Source organism: Aptenodytes patagonicus, chromosome 13 (assembly GCF_965638725.1).
Source record: "Aptenodytes patagonicus chromosome 13, bAptPat1.pri.cur, whole genome shotgun sequence".
Lineage (NCBI taxonomy): Eukaryota > Metazoa > Chordata > Aves > Sphenisciformes > Spheniscidae > Aptenodytes > Aptenodytes patagonicus.
This window is the reverse complement of record NC_134961.1, coordinates 5,529,401-5,547,748: the sequence shown is the minus strand read 5'-3', so window position 1 is coordinate 5,547,748 and position 18,348 is coordinate 5,529,401. Positions and strand designations below refer to the sequence as shown.

The 18,348-nt window shown below is 47.1% G+C and overlaps 1 protein-coding gene across 3 annotated transcripts; it reads right to left on the bottom strand.

Moving 5' to 3' along the window:
* Window positions 1-578: 578 nt before the first annotated feature.
* Window positions 579-18,076, bottom strand: ZNF598 (zinc finger protein 598, E3 ubiquitin ligase). 3 transcript variants are annotated; one of them, XM_076351247.1, is made up of 13 exons: window positions 17,890-18,076; window positions 14,595-14,707; window positions 13,053-13,182; window positions 10,591-10,802; window positions 9,791-10,008; window positions 8,941-9,058; window positions 8,467-8,508; window positions 7,717-7,898; window positions 6,370-6,442; window positions 4,970-5,733; window positions 3,828-3,963; window positions 3,175-3,319; window positions 579-3,000 (listed from the first exon to the last, which is right to left on the bottom strand). In XM_076351247.1, exons 1-13 carry the CDS (start codon window positions 18,073-18,075, stop codon window positions 2,653-2,655), a joined length of 2,667 nt encoding a protein of 888 aa, XP_076207362.1. In that variant the 5' UTR covers window position 18,076; the 3' UTR covers window positions 579-2,652. The 3 variants fall into 3 exon arrangements, with proteins under 3 accessions (XP_076207362.1, XP_076207363.1, XP_076207364.1); XM_076351248.1 differs by having other exon boundaries at window positions 6,370-6,439; XM_076351249.1 differs by lacking the exon at window positions 8,467-8,508.
* Window positions 18,077-18,348: the final 272 nt, after the last annotated feature.

The window sequence follows — 18,348 nt, the reverse complement described above, 5'->3', positions numbered from 1 at the left end:
CATTGCTGTGGTGGGATGGGTATTTCTCCCGCTAAAAGCCATTTCCAGAGCCCCTTTCGGCCTCTGTTTTCCCAAGCGTGCTGGGGAGAGCGGACGGGTCTAGTTCCACTCTGGTTTATTCCTAGTACTTGTCTAGCTCGCGCGCTGAAGCCGCGTGTGCCAGAAGTCCCTCTCCCCCCACCAGCGAGGCTCAGAAACGGCCTTCGCTGCATCAACTTGAAACCCAAGTTGAGCTGCCTGTAGTTTGTTGCAATACGCATTTAGACCTCAGATTCTTTAAGAGTTTTAATATCAAACCGATACCAAATGTGGTTTGCAAATTTACGTTTTTTTGCCGATACCTCCGTATAAGCAGACCGCTTCAAAGGGTTGCAGTTGTCACTAATCTTACGTGCATTGTAGTATAAAGTGGGCTGTGTATGGAAATAAGTTAAAATGTTTACAACTTTTGTATATATTATATATATAAAAAAATATCTTTTGAGAGAACGATCTGTGATTATGTATTTTCAGTGTCCGTGTACCAACTGCAACTTATTTTCAATAAAGAGTTAAAAATGAATAGAAGCGGCCTGAAAAAAATTTGGTAATACTTTATTTAATCAGGTGAGCACAAGGAACAAGGAAACTGCATCATCGGGCCAGAGATCGATCACCTGGAGGCAACTTACAGCAGCACGCGCCCAGTGGGCCCTGCGCATCTGCTAGCACAGGAATTAACTGAAAAAATCAAGGGAAGACGCAAGATACTCCTGCAGAGAATACGCATTTCGTTCCTCTGAACTTTACAAACCAAAGGAAGAGACAGGGAGAAGAGCTGACGCCGTAGATCAACCGCTGACGAGAAGCGTTGGGGGCAGCCGGCATCAAACCGAAGCGCCGCCGCAGCGGGTTTCTGAATTTCTTGGCCGAGCAAAGTGAAAACCGGTGTTCGCGACTTCTGGGCAGGTGCTTCTACAACTTCAGAATAGCCACTGGGCAGACTCGCAGAGCCGCCTCCTGCCAGCGTGTCTTTTTCTTCCTGAAACCGAACGGTTGTGTCGTGGTGGTGTCACGGGCAGGGCCCCCCGCGCTGCTCGAGGGGAACCCGACTCGAAGCAGGAACGCGAAGCGTTACCGCTTGTCACGTGTTCACGCATTTTATAAACAGCCACGCGGCCAAATAACCCTCCCCACCCCCGTTTCGGGGCGTGCAGCCTGGCCCCTGTGCTGAGCACAAGACGGTCAGGTACTCGGAAAAGAAACCAAAAGCACCTCGCAGCCTGACAGCAAGCAAAAATAAAAAGTGTAAGGCAAGGAAAACTTTCTGTAGCCAGGGCTAGCTCTTCAGTAACACCGAGCTCGATTTCATAGAAACGATGCTTATATAGAAGCACTGTCTTGTCGCTAAAAATGACATAAGTTAATTCCAACTTTATTCCTACACGTTAAAAGTAACTCAGCCTGGTCTGCCAGGATGGGAGAGAATCGGACGCTGAATTACAGCCGTGAAAGTGCACTGCAGGGAGGACTCTTGTCACTCCCATCACGTCATAGCTGCTGCTGGAGGAGTTACTTCAAAGGACAGACAAGATTCCCCTCTCTGCCCCGAGAGGTGGGATTCAGAGATGCCAAAGCAACATACGCAAAGCTACTTCAGGCCGGTATCGCCGAGGGAGGTGCAGGATGCAAACGCTCCGTACAGTCTGAACAACTTATCCTTGTTAGTGCAGACCACTGTAAACAGATAAATGCACTTAAAGGCACTGCAGATAAACACGGTCAGTGATCAGCAGCATTTAATGTCCCAATATGCTGTTGTTTGGAGCTACCACCATTAATACATCCCAGAAATTAGAAACATGGCAGTCATTAAATAAAATTACTGTGAAGTGGGTGGGCTTTACAGAAAGTAAAGCTGTAATGTCATTATTCTACATGCAGTGCTACAAAGTAAGTTTCTTTAAAGAACATGTTACACGAAAAGTCAGAGGCAACTTCAAATTTCATGTTCAACTAATCACACAGATCAGTCCAGTTCTTCAAGTAGTAGAATTAATTCCGTTTTCAGACAGGACCATCCTTTGCTGTGTGAGCAGCCCAGTGTTCACAGACACGCAGCTGTAATGGCCGCACTCACCAGTGAGCAGCATCTTTTCCTTTTCTGCACCTTTGCACCCCCGACTACCGCAATCTCCGTGGTCACAGAAATACCACCAAAAAAAAAAAATCAGTATTATCAGGGAAGCCACTTTTGCTTCCGTTCGTTTCAGCGATTCATAATCTTCCCCCACCCCCTGAAAAAAGAAAGAAAAACCCAAACCAGATGCTTATTCCCCTATCGTGTCCCCTGTCAGTCTTCAGATCAGAAAGTATTTTCTCAGCTATTGCGTGTTACAGGAGAAAGGTGGCCCCCTGCCTGCCCACCCTGCGATTTCAGCCTAATTCTACTCAGGCGTTTTGGAAGCTCAGACTTTGGACGTTAATTAGCTACGGCGCAGTCCAGTGATCCCTTTGCACGGTATTTATGAACAGCACTGAGAGGGCTCTCGCACAGTCACCTGCGTATGACTACTCGGCTGGCGCCGGCTCTCAACCACACTGCACTGCCAAACCTCATTCCAAAAAGTGCATATTCATAGAGAGAGACTGTTTTATTGGTCTTCGGGAAAGCTAACTGATGATTCTGCTGATTGCTTGTAAGGAAGGGAACTCCTCATCCTCAATATGCAAAGCTTTATGGGTGACAACGTCCTGCTGAGTTAGTACTTGCTTACACGTTGGGCAGATACAGCAGTCGAGATCAGAGTTGGAGTCCGTCTGCCAAACATTCTTTTTGTTCTTTTTGGGTTTGTTTGAGCTTTGTTTTTCTTTGATTCTGAAATCGTTGTGAGCGGAAAGCAGTTCTTGTTGCTTAACTGTGTCCGGCAACAACACCAACAACTCATTAAAAATCTTCTTGAAGTTGTCTCCAAGCAGTTCCCGGCAACTTTTGTAATACTGTGCTGCAGAAATCAGACCCTTCGGTGAAAAGAGAATTGGAATAATTAGGGGGGGGGGGGGGAGGGGGGGGGAAGAGATATCTATATCTATCTAGATATAGATATCTATCTATCTATATATAAAATTCCCAGTGGGATTCACTTTCTCCCACAGAGGAAGGTTTCGGGAATCCGGAGGCTCTCGCCCACTCACCTGTCTGAATTGCCCAGAATGAGTTTTAAATTTATTGAACTTGGACTCATCGCTTTGAAGAAACTCTTTAATAGACTGTATTAGCTGAATGTTCCTTTGCTGAAAGTTTTCAGGTATCAAGTACGATCCGTGACAGGATTTTGGCCTGCATTTGAAAAGACCAAAAGTGACTTTGACATTGCTTTGTGTTACACAAAGATGCTGCGGGATACGTGACTAGCCCAAGGAGGGCCCCACTACTGGAAAGGTCAGAGCAATGAAGGCATTAAGAGGTCACCAAGAAAACCATGCTTCAGCGCCTTGCTTCTGGGGCTCAGTCAGAATCAATGGAAAGGTTAAGAAATACGTTGAAGCTGCAGATTTCCAAATAAATCTAGAAAAGACAAAAAAGTCGGAGCTGCCACACTGCGCAGGTTTTCATTTCCTCGGACGTGCATCCACACAACGCTCGTGCTTTCTTTTACGCAACTCTCCTGAATCCAGCCCACAACGGCCACGGGACTCCCCAGCGGGAATCAGTAAGTGGCTGGCCTCTGCGGCGGCACCTGTTTAGAATAACCCCCTCAGAGTATTTCGTGCGTTGTTTGAAGCCCATGTGACATAACCGAGATGTAACGCGTAAAGTAACTCTAACTCAAAGGACTTTTACTTACTCTTTCAAAGATGTAGTGACAGGTTCAGAGATCTTGGTGGATGGAATAACAGCAAAACCCGGAGGGGGTTTACTAACAGGCACTGACAGTCCCGGAGGCGGAGGAGGACTCTTTAATAGCACCACAGTGTTAAAGCCTAAATGAAAGTGGAGAAAGGGCAGGAAGTTAGAGCAGTATCTGTGGCACCCACGTACCACTGTCTAAAATTAACACCAGTGGTCTGATGTACTCTCCAGAAGCGCTAAGAAGTAAGAGTCGGCAGCGCAGACATCACTGTATCGGAAAAAACCTAAAAATTAGAGAGCTGGAAATCTGTTGCCTTAACAGTCAGGTCAAGAAGCACCTCGTAGTGGCTGATGCTACTCTACAAAGAAAGCGCTTTAACTGTTAATTTACTTTTTCAATAGAAAATAATGTAAAAAAACCCCACACTCAAACTCAGGATGAAAACCACTTTTACATCATTGAAGCGAACAGAAATCACTCCAGAAGTCACAACGGGCATCGCACGTTCTAGCATACTCCACCGAGCAATATCTGCAGCGCAGCACAGAACAAAACAGCTAGGCAAGCATCTCCTGACGCGATGCTACTTCCACTAAAACCACTGTAAGTCACATTTGTTGCTATGTTACCCCAGTTTTACAAGATTATGGCACCGCTAAAAGCAAGGGCATTAAATCTCTGCAAACGCAGAACAAAAGTGACCAAGCAAGCCAACTGACAAGTACCAGCAGGCAGAGGTCACAGCTAAAGAGAGATTCCCTTTGCCCGCAGGGGCTTCCAAACTAGATCTCAAAGCACGCAAGCAGAGATGCGTGTCAGACGCGACTTATCAGAAAAGCAGCGACAGGTAAAGGCCGGCTGCTCATCAGTGAGCCACCCCCAGAGAGCAGACACCTGCAGCTGCATGGGGCGGAGGTATCCCACCACCGCCACCGCTTCAGCCGTGTTTCACAGAGGACATTCAAGCCCATCCGTGTCGCCCAGACTGCCTTTTTTAACTTCAAAGGCTGACCTAGCATGCGGTGGCAGAACCGCTCTTCGCACGAGAGCCAGGAGGAGCAGTTTATACATCTCATCCGCGTGCCACATTTCTCAGCTACAGCCAAGCAAAGCTGGCCGTGCCCTGCAGCGCTTACCTGGTGGCGGGGGCATTCTAGCTGATCCTGAGCTCCCAAGAGCTGGGAAGTCTTCCTGAGGTAAAGGGCATTTGTTAGTCACTGTGGGCTTTTTAAGGCCAGGGGGCTCTTTGGGTGTACTACAGATCACTAATGATTTTTCCGAATGGCCATTCATGACAGTTGCGGGTCTGTCAGGGGCGTGGAGAGCAGAGGACGCATTCGATGTCTGCTCTGCTTCTGGCAGCTTTTCAGTCGATGACCTGGGAAACGACAGCTCCTGTAACAGGTGTGGGGACGACGGTCTCTGCTTCTCAACCCCCATCTTCTTTTTCTTGCTCACTTTCGTAAAAGTTTGTGAGGTAGAAGCTGCCAGCAAGGACGATACATCAAACATTGTCGGTGTGTTTCTGATCTCCTGGGTTGTCAAGCCACTACCGCTGTCTTCATCGTCTGACTGAGAGAGTTTATTGCTCTTCTTACTTCCTTTAGCGCTGTTCAAGGAGGGTGTTTTTTTGGCGATCTGGTTTACGCAGGGGTTGCTAATGGCTTTGACCACATTTTTACTGGAACCATTGTTCCATGCAGATGTGATGTTAGTTACTGTTTTATTGTTAGGCCTCATTTTGGACACCAGAGCTGGAAAATCCTCCTCTTGGAAAGCTGTTTTCTTTGCAGTCGCTGTATATGTCAGAGACATCCCAGAAGAGATGGTGGGTGCTGCAGAGGATGACAAGCTTGGGAAATCTTCTTCTTTAAGCTTAACCGCTGCTAGCTGGGCAGAGCTGTGAGAAAGGAAAAAGTACACCCCGTTACGCCGGTGCCGCGGAGGCAGCACAACTCCAACAGGCAGAACGAGCTCCGTGCCCGTCTGCACTCTTCCCCAAACTATCACTTAGGGTGGCACAACTGACCTAACTTAACAGGATGCAAACGCACTCGGGCTTGTCACCTGTGTCTGGAATGGGTCTCCTCAGTAAGTCACGCTAGCCTCGCTGTTATCAGTACTGTCTCAGTACACCTCACCTTGACCAGAGCTGTACCCACAGGCGCATTCGAGCTGCCGCATCCTGCAAAGACACTATTCTAATCATCGCTGATTTCAGGAGACGATGAATTTTAAACCTCACAGTATACGGCTCCTTCAGGATAAGCCATCGAGTTAAAAATGGCTGGAATAGAGAACATCGAGAATTTCCCTGAAATTGCACCACCAAAAGATCAAGCCATGAACTGAAGCAACAACCGATGCCGTTCATGCAGGTGACTAGCACAGAAACAGCTCGAGGCAGAAGGGGGCCGGGGCAGGGGGAAAGCATTTGTAGTTTAGGTGATCTGTAAAATTATTTCCTCCAGAAATGCAGAATATAAGTAAGTTTCTAAATCCGCTTTCTCATTGCTGCAGCCTTGCACAGACTTACCCTTGTAGAGGTCCCACTGCTGAACCAATTGCTGGAAAGTCATCTTGGCTTAAAGCACCGTTAGCAGCTGCTTCTTTTGGAGTATTGACAAAAAGAGCAAAGAAATGTTTTCAACTAAAATCCGTTCATTTCAGAGTGGAAGCTATCAATGAACATGACAGTAGCATTAACAAGTCCTATTTTCAGCAGCTGATGATGTCATTAACTGTGACATTCCTAAAGGACAATTTAAATCCATGCATCACTATTTCCTTCAATTAACTGCATTCACCATTATGTCATCGTGCACCGGCTGCAGCATGCGGGAAATTCATGATACTTAACATGAGCAAAACACTGGTTGGTAAGTCCTTTGTGAGGGAACCCTCTAGAGACCGCGATGCCAACGCCCCCGGCTGCCTGCTCCACGCTTCTACCAGAGGTTAGCACTCAACTGCCTGCAGGGGGTCAGGATGCTCGTCAGAGCCTCAGTGCTCCAACTGAGGTATGCTGATGCTTCCCTTGGAAAGCTGCTCCTCTGAGCTGTCCATCACACCTCTGCTGCACAGATGCCCAAGCTGCTCGGCAATTAGCTCCTGGGCAGTCATTTTACACTGAAACATAACTCATTCCTAATTTAGATTTGCCTTAAAAATCCAAATCCAGTGCTGCGGACTGCAGCAATTCAGGGACAGATTGATAACAGCTTTGACACGCGTGCAGCAAAAGCTGGGCAGGCAGTTGGGGGAGATAACCTTGCCTGTCATCCCCAACCGAGCTGTACCCATTAACCAAACAGAGCTCTCAGCAGCTCTCGGTTCATAATGAAAGCATATAATCCTTAAGTGGGAATCCTACTGTAGGAGCAATAAAACAGTGGAAAATGGATTTGGAGCAACAGTAATATCAAAACACCACTGCAGCATATTTATTTGCCCCAAACTGGACCTGGGTCAAAACAGTTAAAGGTTTGCTTTCACCAGTTATAAACTTTTACTGGGAATAACTTGTTCTCAAAAAAGGGGAAACTCAGCTCAAGCATCACCATACATCAATTCTTGCATGCTAGAGCAGGAAATGGCACATTCTTAGATTATATTGATTCGGATGGAACATCACACATACTGTCATACGTTAATTGCATTTGATACTTCTACCCAGCTCCATTTCAAGTATATCCTGCTGCAGGAATCCCAGCCCACTCGGACACATTTCACTGCAAATCTGTGTTGCTCGATTACGATTCTGCATAGCTCTATCCACGTCCACCAGCTTTTGAGAACAAGACATGGCAATCCCCACTTTTGCCAGGCTGATCTCCAGACCCATCACGCCTCCCTGCAGCTGCAGAACACGTTCAACACTAACCTGTAGCGTCATTTGAAGACTTTGGCACACGTTTGGAGCTGAGCGCTTCAGAATCCCTCAAGTCCTCCTTTTTACCTCTACTGCTGCTGTCGTCTTTGTCTTCTACGCGTTTTTTCTCTTCTTGCCGTTTAGCTGCTACAGATGCCCTGACTGCTGCTGCAACGTCTCTATCTTCTTCTTCCCTACAGGACAGGGCAGATTTTCTCGGTCAAACGGTAAGGGTTACCACGCATCTTTGTCTCACTCCAGCTCTCACCTCTCTGGTGTCGGGTCCGATGACTGTCCCTGATCTTGTGCTGCCACCTGCTGAGAAGGCTAAAACAAACCCGCTACTCCAAAACGCCCTGGCGCCGGCTGGTGAGACAGGCAACATTCACCCCCTGGATTTGCAAGTTCTACATGTGGTAATAACAATCCAGGCCAGAAGAAACCGGGGTGAACTGGGAGAGACAGTACCAAGGATGCATGGGGACACCTGTCTCTCCCATTCGTTTTCAAACGTATGAAGTCATACTTGTAGGCCACGGTAATTCTTTGAAACATGGTTTGTCATGAACTCTCAACACATGCACGATCCACATGCGACACCAACATATAAGTGTTTAGAGATGGACTTTTTCCCCCAGTAATGAACCAGCTGACCATCCAGCGAGAAAAAGAAGAAAAATAGATGTGCAGTATGTATAAAGCGCTCGGGTCTTGTGTGGATGAAGAGACATATAAATGCAAAATTTCATTTCAATACTTAACCCTCTTCTTTTTCCAAAGCACTCAGTCTGGCCACACAGAGATCTGTTAGTTCAATGAAAAGCATGGTCCTTAGAATAGGAACTTCATGATGACCCAGACCAAAAAGTCCATTAGACCTGCAAACACTTGTCACTTACTTCAGAAAATCCCATTTAGAAAAGTTAGCATAAAAACAGTTGCTGAAATTAATTTAGGATTCTGAGTATTTAACCGGCAAGTTGAAGATTACATAGTTTGCTTCCTGCGTCAACTCCAGAGAGCTGAAGCTTCACACAAAATAACTTCACTTTGACCAAGCATGTAGTCAGCACACAGGCTTAGACTGAAAGCTAGTTCTACTCTCAAAGATTCACCACGGAGGCTTCCAAATTTTGCACCACTTCCTTCCTACTGGTCCCCCAAAATGTTGTTAATTGCTAAGTAAAAAACAACACTAAGCAGCAATAATAACCCACAAAGTGTTGTGCTACTCACCTCTTGTATCTCCAGCTGCCTCTTCTGTTTTGCTGACTTCCTCGGCCGCCCAATCTGCCTGACCTCCCTTGCCTGTTATACCTGTCAACTTCTTCATAGTCCTCTCCACCTATAACACCTAAACAGGAGGGATGGTTGATCACTCTCAAAGTTATTTCTCTAATTTGGGCATCACACTATGCCTGAAAAAGTGAAAATATCCTAGCACAAACAGATCTATCTTGATTTATTTCTGATGATTAAGTCATCTGTATAGCCTTCAGGATTGCTACACTAAGATCCGTTTTGCAGTGGATTCCATGTATTGCAACCTGTGATGTGAGTTTTGAGTAATTTTGTTTTTAGGCAGAGATCTCTCTACATACAGTTCCACACAGAAGAAAGTTCGTATGTATGCACTCCTAAGTGGATACGCTACTCTGGTCTCGTGCTCCATGCTCATCACTACTTTGTATTAACTATAATATAAGGCATTCACATAATTACAAATTGGAGAAGAAAGTCAGCAGTTTTCCTAAAATTATGTTATCATTAAATCCACACATGGGGAAAAAATGGTAAAACGCTTTAGGTAGGAAGGGACCTCCGGATGTCATCTGCTCCACCCCCTCACTCAAAGCAAGGCCAACTCTGAAACTACATTAGGTTGCCCAGGGCCCTGTCCGGTCAAGTTCTGGTTATCCTCAAGGACACACCCTACAACCTCTCAAGGTCCTGTTCCAGGGCTTGCCCACCCTCTTTGTAAAGAATTTCTTCCTGGCTAGGAAACGTTCACCAGATGTTCTTGAAAACCCTCAAAGCAGTAAGAATGAATATGTTTCTGCTCACCTCACCCCCCGACCACACTCACCCTCGTTCCTCCTCTGGTGCCTAGGAGCGTAGTTAAACTGAAGGTCTATCTGCCGGTTCTGCCTGGCCTCTGCCCGGTTCTTGCTGTGGCAGGCTGTTTTGTGCGCTTTATAATCTATTTCTGTGCGGAAAGCATGGGTAAACTGTTCTGTGCTGCACCGTCCCTCTTCGCAAAGGAAGTGCTTTTCGCGGAAGTGTTCACGAAGGTATTCATAATCACTGGAAAGAGGAAAGAGGCTGAGCTGCAACAGATTTGTTGGGAAAGTACAACAGTAACTAATGGTATATGGTTACTCTTACAAGATGAAGTGAAGACAAGCCTAGGCAGTTGGTTCTTTCTTTATCCCCAGGCAAGCTTTCCAGCTGAAACCACTTGTGTACAGTCGACATAGACCTTAACGTGTGACCCCAGATGTTAAACTAAACCTACCGGCTGATACTCACCACAGCCAGCTGTACATAAGGCACGTATTTCATAAAAGAAAATTTACTTCTATCTGCTTTGCACATGAAGTTTGGAGTATTAGAGTTAACACACTAGACAGCTGCAGACAGCTGCTGTCATGCTGCAAAATGTAACTTTTAGCGTTTAACATTAATGAAGAAAACTTTAAAACATGAACCAGACAGAAAGTGATTACTTTGGCTATCGGTTTGAGGAACAAAAGAGACTGCAGCCAACCTGCTCACATTCTTGCCCTCCATCTTCAAGCACTAGTTTCCCCCAAATTCAAAGCAGACCCAAGCAATTTTTCCTCAAAATTTAAGCTACAGAAAGAAGAATAAACTGCTTGCACAAACCTGTAGTATTCCTGAGCACCATCAGAGTCACAGAAATGACAAAAATAATGATCTCGTCTTAGGTGTTTCAGTAACTCATCATTATCCAAATAACGCTCGTCACAAAATTTACACAGGGGATGCCCGCGATGGGAGGTGTCATCTGGATCTCCATGGATTCGATGACGGGCGAGGTCCTTACGAGAATACCATTTCCGTTCATAAGTAAAAATCTGAAGAAATATATATATATGTATGTATTACTTCTTGTGAACGGAGAACGAAATGCAATAAGCTGAGTTGTGCACAACTTGTTCGTTTGCAGGAGTGGAACAACCGATACCTAAAGTTTTCAGTGAATAGGAAACAAAATTCACGTGACGGATCCAAATTAAACCTAACTTGCATTTCACTCAGTTTGAACATTGGAAACAGATCTAATTCACCTTTTTCCCTTTCACTTTTTTTTTTTTTGGTGTGTATTAACATAATGCGACAAACTTTAAATTATAATCTCCGGTGGGGAAAAAAAATCCTAAATACGTATTTACAAACACACAGTATTTTGCATACTCGAACTAAAAAAACCCCTGTAAACCAGAAGTGAGCTGTTCTACTTTCCCCAGATAGCAACTGCCCCAAGATAGCTACATACAAAGGATACAGTTCCGTGAACAAACTTTGTATTATAAGCCAATCTTCTGTCCCTACTAACACGCGAGCTATTTTGGTAGGAAGGCTTCTGAAGATGCCAAAAAGATCAACACATCCTTCAGAACAGAATATCCTTTATTTCTCGCCTGGACAAGGAGCGTCAACGTGTTCTGGGAAAAGGCTCATTTGGCTTAGCTAGCGTTGACTGACTGAAGCTTCTGCGAGTTTAAGAACTTCTTTTCAGTGGGTACTAGTAACGTGGAACTTTTCTCCATGAAATAAAAATCTTTGCAATATTCTGAAATTAAAAGCCAACAAGTTCTACTGTTGTTTGTGAATTCCCTGGGAGAGACGATGACAAACAAGTTCCTTTAGTACTGGCTACTTAAGCTGCCCATGGGAACACCTCTTCACCAGAGCTCAAAGGACACAGCAACTGAAAGAAGCGGTCTTGCCCTCCCCTGACCACTTCCCTTGAATTAGCTCTAGTGATTGCACGACCACAGGAAAGAGAGTCAAATCAGTTCACCGAAAGCTAACCCTGAAAAAAACCCAAACCCAAACGTATTAGCGTTCATTCAGGTCATCCTGACCACTTCTGGGTCCTGTCCCTTTCGGCAGCAAACTACAGTTCAGTTGGCATAAACCAACTGTGGCACCGCAGGATAAATGCATTTCTCCGGTTTGACGCTTAATTGTTTTCAGAGAAAACAAACATGCATACAAAACCATGCGTAACGAGTCCTAAAAATATGTGTTCGTGCATTAAATTCCCTCCTACAACAATAAGGAATGCTGACAACTATTACACACAGAGGTTAGCAGTCCCAGGATTCATTTAACAGTAGCTGCTGATTTTGTTTGATGTGCAATTCGGAAATACAAAACCCACTCTAGCTCCAGGGAAAGGTGGAGTTCTGACTTTCAGACTGTGAAAAAGCATCGCCTGACTGACATAACACCAGCCCTTCCGAGTGAAATTTGGGTGGGATTAAAAAGAATAAAAAAGGATGATGATGGTGATGGTAAGGCGAGTAGTTTTAAGGCTCAATACACGACCTTTTCAGACACGGACAACTCAGCTTTCCAGTAACTGTTTTATCTTTAGCAGGTTGTAAAATACATTTTAAAACAGCCCTTGGTCGTGTTCTACGTGTGTACATCAAACACAGCGGACCTCAATTGCAGGCAACAGCGAGTTTCATTTTCCAGTCAAGTCAACAAGATACAGGAAATTTGCTCTGAACAAATAAACAAGATAATGAAATATAATTGTATTTCATTAAACCAGCAAGATGGATTCTCATCCTGTACACATGATCCAACTGCAAATGCTCTGATCTGAGAAATAAATCCATCACTCCATGATGCATTCTGCTTTCTGAACTGGCAACAAATAATTCTTAAGTTACAGTTTTAGCTCGTAAAGTCGTTACGAGTGTAAGTCTTAATAGACATCAAATCTCTGCCGTTACGGTTGTAACAACGTCTGCCTATGACTCAGGATTAACTTCCTATAAGACAGTAAGGGTTTGGTATTTACACACGTTGTGGCAGAGGAGCTAACATCAGAAGGTTATTAATATGGTTGGACTGAATTTTAAATATAATCCAACGCGAACCTTCAGGCCTTTTTCATTAATCAGTTTATGGAAGAAGACAGACTTAAAACAAAGCAACTGACCTCACTGCAGGCAGACGGAGGGAAGTTAAAAAAATAAATCGGTGCTGTTCAGCCACCCCCTGCCTCCCAGCTCCCCAAGTACTCTTGCAGGTCATATAAGGAAGCACCCCTCCTTCCCACACATTAAAACATAGAACTAGCTCACCTTTAAGTGTTTAACACAGAGTTTGCAACAGAAGAGTTCGTGCTGCTTCCTCATGTGCTGTTCCAGATCTGCAAAGGTATTGAACGGCTTCGCATCCGGACACAAAGAGCATTCATGCTGCAGCAGCTTCCTAAGGGACAAGAAAGATTTCCTAAAAATTATCTGATTCCCTCTCAGCAACCCGATACCTTTATCGAAAACCAAATGTTCCGTCAGTGGCAGAAGGCTGCTTTTTTACAGCTCCCCCAGCAATTTGTAACGAGGTTAGCGTCCTGCTTATTCCAAGAATACTTTGTCATCTGTCAGGAACAGAACAGAACCAAATTACAGAGAGGCTTCAACTGTAAGAGAAGAGCTGAACAGTCACAGTGTAAGAAATACACCGCTGCTATAAAAATTTTGAGTGGACTGTAACACGCCCATGCAACAAACCCTTTGCTTATTGAAGATTCAGCTGACATATGCAACATTCACATCCAATTTAATTACATTTTCTACTGTCAGAACCTGAAGAATAGAGCAGGGGGAGAGAAAAGAATGTAATAGAAAAGGAGGGGGGGGAACCAAACAAAAAACCCACAGTGATTCCCAACAAGAGCTGAAGACAGAGCACTGGTCTCAGTGGGAGACCCCACTCCCTCGCGCTTGATCGCTGCCCACGGAACTGTAATCTCAGCAACTCTCCAGAAATCGTGTCATCAAAAGCAGCTCCCAGAGCTGGTGCACAATTAATCAGAACACGCTTCCAGCTGATTCTGCTCGCTAAACCCATTGCCCAAGTCCATAAATATGAAGTCATACAGAACTGTAAATGTATCGGCAAAGCTACGTTCTTAGCCCAAACCAGGCTGGATATAATGCACAATTCTCCAAGAAAAAGGTACCATTGCCTGCACGGTTTCATCTTTTTTCACTCTTCTTTCCTTTTAACTGCTTGTCATTAGCTGAAAAGCCTCCCAATTAAGCACGTTATGAAAAATATTTTTAGAACATGATGCTGATGCCACATTTTTTACTTCACCCTTTTTCTCTCCTATTTAGAGTGAAGATCTTTGTAGGCAGACAAGGTTGCTCTTCTTTTCATACAGTGTTTGGTACAATTGGTTTCGATTAGTCCTTATGCAGCACAGCAATAAATACAATAATAATAGTAATTCAGTCTCTACCAATTTCCACAGCAGCCATGCACGGAACGAAAAGCCTTTCAGCAAGTTTGCGGCTGCTAAAGAAGCAAAAAGCAACTTTTACTGACAGAGCAACGCTTCTGTATTACGCGTCGGTGAATCCAACGCTCCAGCCTTGAGGAGCTGCTCCCCTTGCCGACCGCGGTGCTGAGCGTTCACGCCAACCGCGCCGCCCCGGCCTCTCATCCTACCAAAGCCACCGGCGCTGCAGGGTGACTAACGTGCACAGCACGGCAGCCACGCTATTCCCATAAAGCAAAACCACACTGTTGTACTAAAGCACACATTTCCTGCCACCTAACGCAGATAGGAATATGCTGCTTTAGGGATGTGGTACAGAAAGGATTGCAGTGCTTACCTGTACAGTGCATAAACATCTCCATCCGTAAAATAAATGTCGTATTTCTTCTCATGCTGCAACTGGTTAAGTGCTATTGTTGAGAAAGACGTAAGCTTCCGTCCGAAGACAACCTGCAGGCAACGCAACAGAAGAATCAGCGAGAGCACACGCAGGCTGCACAGTCCTTGGGGTTCCAGATAAACTCCTCAGCAGAAACTCTGTTTGTCAGGGAACTCGCCGTAGCCTGAAGCTTGGACAACACCTGCAGAGCCTTGTGTCAGTCCCAGCTGCTCGTCACCACCCCCGGTTACTGCCCCCACAGCTCTCAGCAAAGGCACTGTGACTGCTCCTTATCAACCTCCGGCAAGTGAGGCAGCTTAGACGAAGGCGGATTGGACTAGCCTGGTCTTTGGATTTTGAACTAGATCAGGAAACTCTTTTATGGTATGTTTCGCTACCACAGCTGTGCTAAGAGTAAATATCTTCAAGCAATTCAACCCCCTCTGCAGTGAACGCCTGCCAAGAGCCCCGCACTCAGCTCCCTCCTATCTCCTGGTAGGAGATCACACAGAAACCCACGCTCTGTAAGTGAAAAGTGATGTTACTCAGAGTCCGACCGGGAAACCACTGTTTCTTCTTTCCTTAACTACCAGAAAAGCGAGAAACAAAAGGCCACATCAATTCCCAAATTATTTGTACCACACACCCCTTCCAAGGGAACCTGCTTGCTCACAATTGCTCCCGCTGACCTCCGAGCAGCTTGGGCCTCACGCTGCAGCCGTTTACGATATTACAGCCTTCCTCAGAAGCCACCGGCCACGGGTCTGCTCCAGCACACGTTCCCAGGTTGGGGAGTGCTGGGGTAGCAGCAACATTTATGAAACAGCTGGAATTACCTTCACCAGCTTAGAAAGGCTGAGACACAAACACAGTAAGCGTCTTTCAGTTCTTACAGCAAACGTTGTAAATCTAGAAATACCTACAGTCTTAATAAAAGCATTCAATTACATAATACACGTGTAGTTTAGTCTTGTTAAATCACTCCTCTACCCTTGTTGGGGTGAAATACCATGGAAAAAGTCTTTTGTGTCTGGTTTTGTGGGGTTTTTTTAAAGCTTTCTTTACAGTGGGGCTACTTTTAAGTTAACCAAAACAAAAAATATACGCAACTTGCTAAAACATCAAGCTTAAAATGAAGAGAATACAAGTTTAAGTTTGTTGGATAAGTGACAACTACATCTAACACCAATTATTTAAAAAAATTCATTTTGGTGAAATTGTATTGAAATGTCATTTCAGCCCAAAGTGAGTTTTAGAAGTGAGGAACGGATTGCTGAAAAGTAGATTTTATCACAGGAGTCCAACAGAACGTCCTACAGCGGTTCCAAGAACGATCTCGCACACACGTATAACAAGCACGCCGACGGATCCTCCGAGCCCCATCCACGTATACGTCAGGGTTAGTTCACAGGTCAACAAGTAATCCTTCCCAACTTCACTGCAACAATTATGCATCACTGAAGGCACGTATTACCATAACAAGTATATCCTGCTTTCTCCTCCATCGTGTCCTGTGCTGCCGCTCATCTTTACAGTCGTATTTCCTTTGGACATTCTGCTGTGACACTTGCCAGTTCAGCCTACGCTGCTCTGCACGACGCTAGCTGAGATTTTGTAGCGTCGTACTTGCCTCTTCTGATGCCGCGTACACTGTGCGGCTTAAGAAACCCGCTTTTAGGTCCTACGTGTTCGTTCATTTCATTCAAGGGCAGTTTTGATGTGATTTCTGCCCCCCAGTATCTTTTCTCTTTCCTTGGGGCAGATGGGTGAACAGACAGAACAGTATTATAGTGTCACTTAAAGACAAGGGGGGGGAAAAAAAGAGCACAGCCGTTAAAAATGACCTCTCAGTCAATTACAAGAAAAGGATAATTTTAAACAGTTAATAAAGGAGGGAGAAAGGCGGCTGAGTGAACCAAAGTTCAAGCCACATAATATAGCGCTACTAGAAAATTGAAAAGCTCTTGAGATGTCACAGTCCGCCGGTGACCCTGAGGCAAGCAGGTTTAAGGATGAAGAGCAACATCACAGCTCGCTTCTTCCTAAGACGGGAGAAGCAGAGCAGCCGCTCCTCAGAGGATGATCAGAGACAAAATTACTTTCACAGAGTGTCTTTCTGTACACAGAGGCTCGTGTGCCAGTAAGCTCTGTCTAAAAACCACATTGACCTTTCTGGCCTCCACAAAGTCTGAGGATCTTCAGCACACAGCCTAAGATCTTCAATCCCTCCAACCATCTGAACAGCACGAGAAGCAGCCAACGCCGACAGCTTAGTCGGGGGGCTCTCCTTTCGCCGAGGGGAGAGCCCCCTCCCCCGATATATTTGTTTTATTTCATTTCCTAAACCAGCTCGGTGCGTTCCTTCCAGCGCTAGCGCCAACCCTTTTCTTCTTAAAGGGTTTGTTTTTCCCTGCGTTAGTTCCGCAAAAGCAAATTCACGCACGAGGGCTTGCTTTTATCGACATCCTCGAACGACTTTTCCCCACGCAGCTCACCGCTGCGCCGAATCCTCGGCTCCCTCCGCACAGCCGAGCCACAGCCTCGGCCCGACTTCCCCCGGGGCTCCGCAACAGGGCCCCGCGCTACCGCACCGGCAGGCCGTGAGGAAGGCAAGAAATCCATCAGAGCGGCTGTAACTGAGGGGAAGCTACTTGTTAAGCATACGCCCAACAGGCAGCTCACACTAACAGGAACTGGGGGCAGACGCAGCACGGCGCGCTGTAACGCAAGGCGTGAGCAAGCCCTGAAAGAATACAAAATATGTTCTCCCCCAAGCTTAAAACCAAGTCAGGAATTCGGCAGGATGATCTGAGATCACGTAACGCCAACTCCGGAGAGCAAGCCCTGCTGATTTAAAAAAAACACAAAAACCCCACGCCCTTTAAATTCCATTTTCTTCGTATTCTGCTTCCGGCACCCCTCCCGTCTCCTCCGGACGGCCGTCGCACCAGCGGGAGGGAAGCGGGCAGCGGATAAACCCGAAAGCTCCCGGCCGGGGGACGCTTCCACCCTCGGGCTCCGCTCAGCAGATCTCCCCAGCTGCTCCGCGGCCCGGCTCCCGCCCCCGCCCGGCCCGAGGCCTCCCTCCGCCCGCGGCCCCGCTCCCCACGGCAGCCGGCCCCAGCCCAGCCCCACGCGGGCCCCGGCACCGCGCGGGGGCGGGGGGGGGGGGGAAGCGGCCCGGCCCAGGCCCAGGCCCAGGCCCAGGCCCGGCCCCGCCGGCCGGCTGCGAGGGCGCCGGTCCCGGCCTCACCTGGCCCAGCTCCTCCCGGCACACCGCGCAGTACCGCACGCCGCACAGGGCCCGCATCCGCACCGAGCACCGGTAACAGATGGGGTGGTCGCAGCGGCCCAGCGCCACCACCTCCAGCTCCCCGCAGCACAGCACGCACGACCCGTCCGCGGGGCCCGCCGCCGCGCCGGAGGCCGAGGCGGCCATGGCGGCGCCGACCCGCCGCGGCCTAGGCCCCGCACCGCCTAGCAACCGCCCGCACCATCGAGAGGCGGCCTAGAGCGCCGCCCGGCCCGGCGCGCGACTCTCCGCCCGGCTCCCGACCATAGAGATCCGCCCTCGCGGATCCCCGGCGCAGCGCCGGCCCGACTGACCACCGAGTCTCCGCCTAGAGCGGCGCCTCCCCCCCCCCCCCCCCCCTTACGACCGCTAGAGCGCCACTCCTCCTGACGTCACCCCGCGTCCTCCAGCGCCCGACCA

What these genes read in the sequence shown, in the direction of transcription:
- ZNF598 (XM_076351247.1), bottom strand. Translation starts at nt 18,075, where the DNA reads ATGGCCGCCTCGGCCTCCGGCGCGGCGGCGGGCCCCGCGGACGGGTCG. An exon ending in GGCAGCTGGAGATACAAGAG is followed by an intron (nt 8,509 to 8,940) that starts GTGAGTAGCACA and finishes TTGAACTAACAG; the next exon opens with ATCTCTGTGTGGCCAGACTG. An exon ending in GCAGTGGGACCTCTACAAGG is followed by an intron (nt 5,734 to 6,369) that starts GTAAGTCTGTGC and finishes CCTTTCTCACAG; the next exon opens with CTCTGCCCAGCTAGCAGCGG.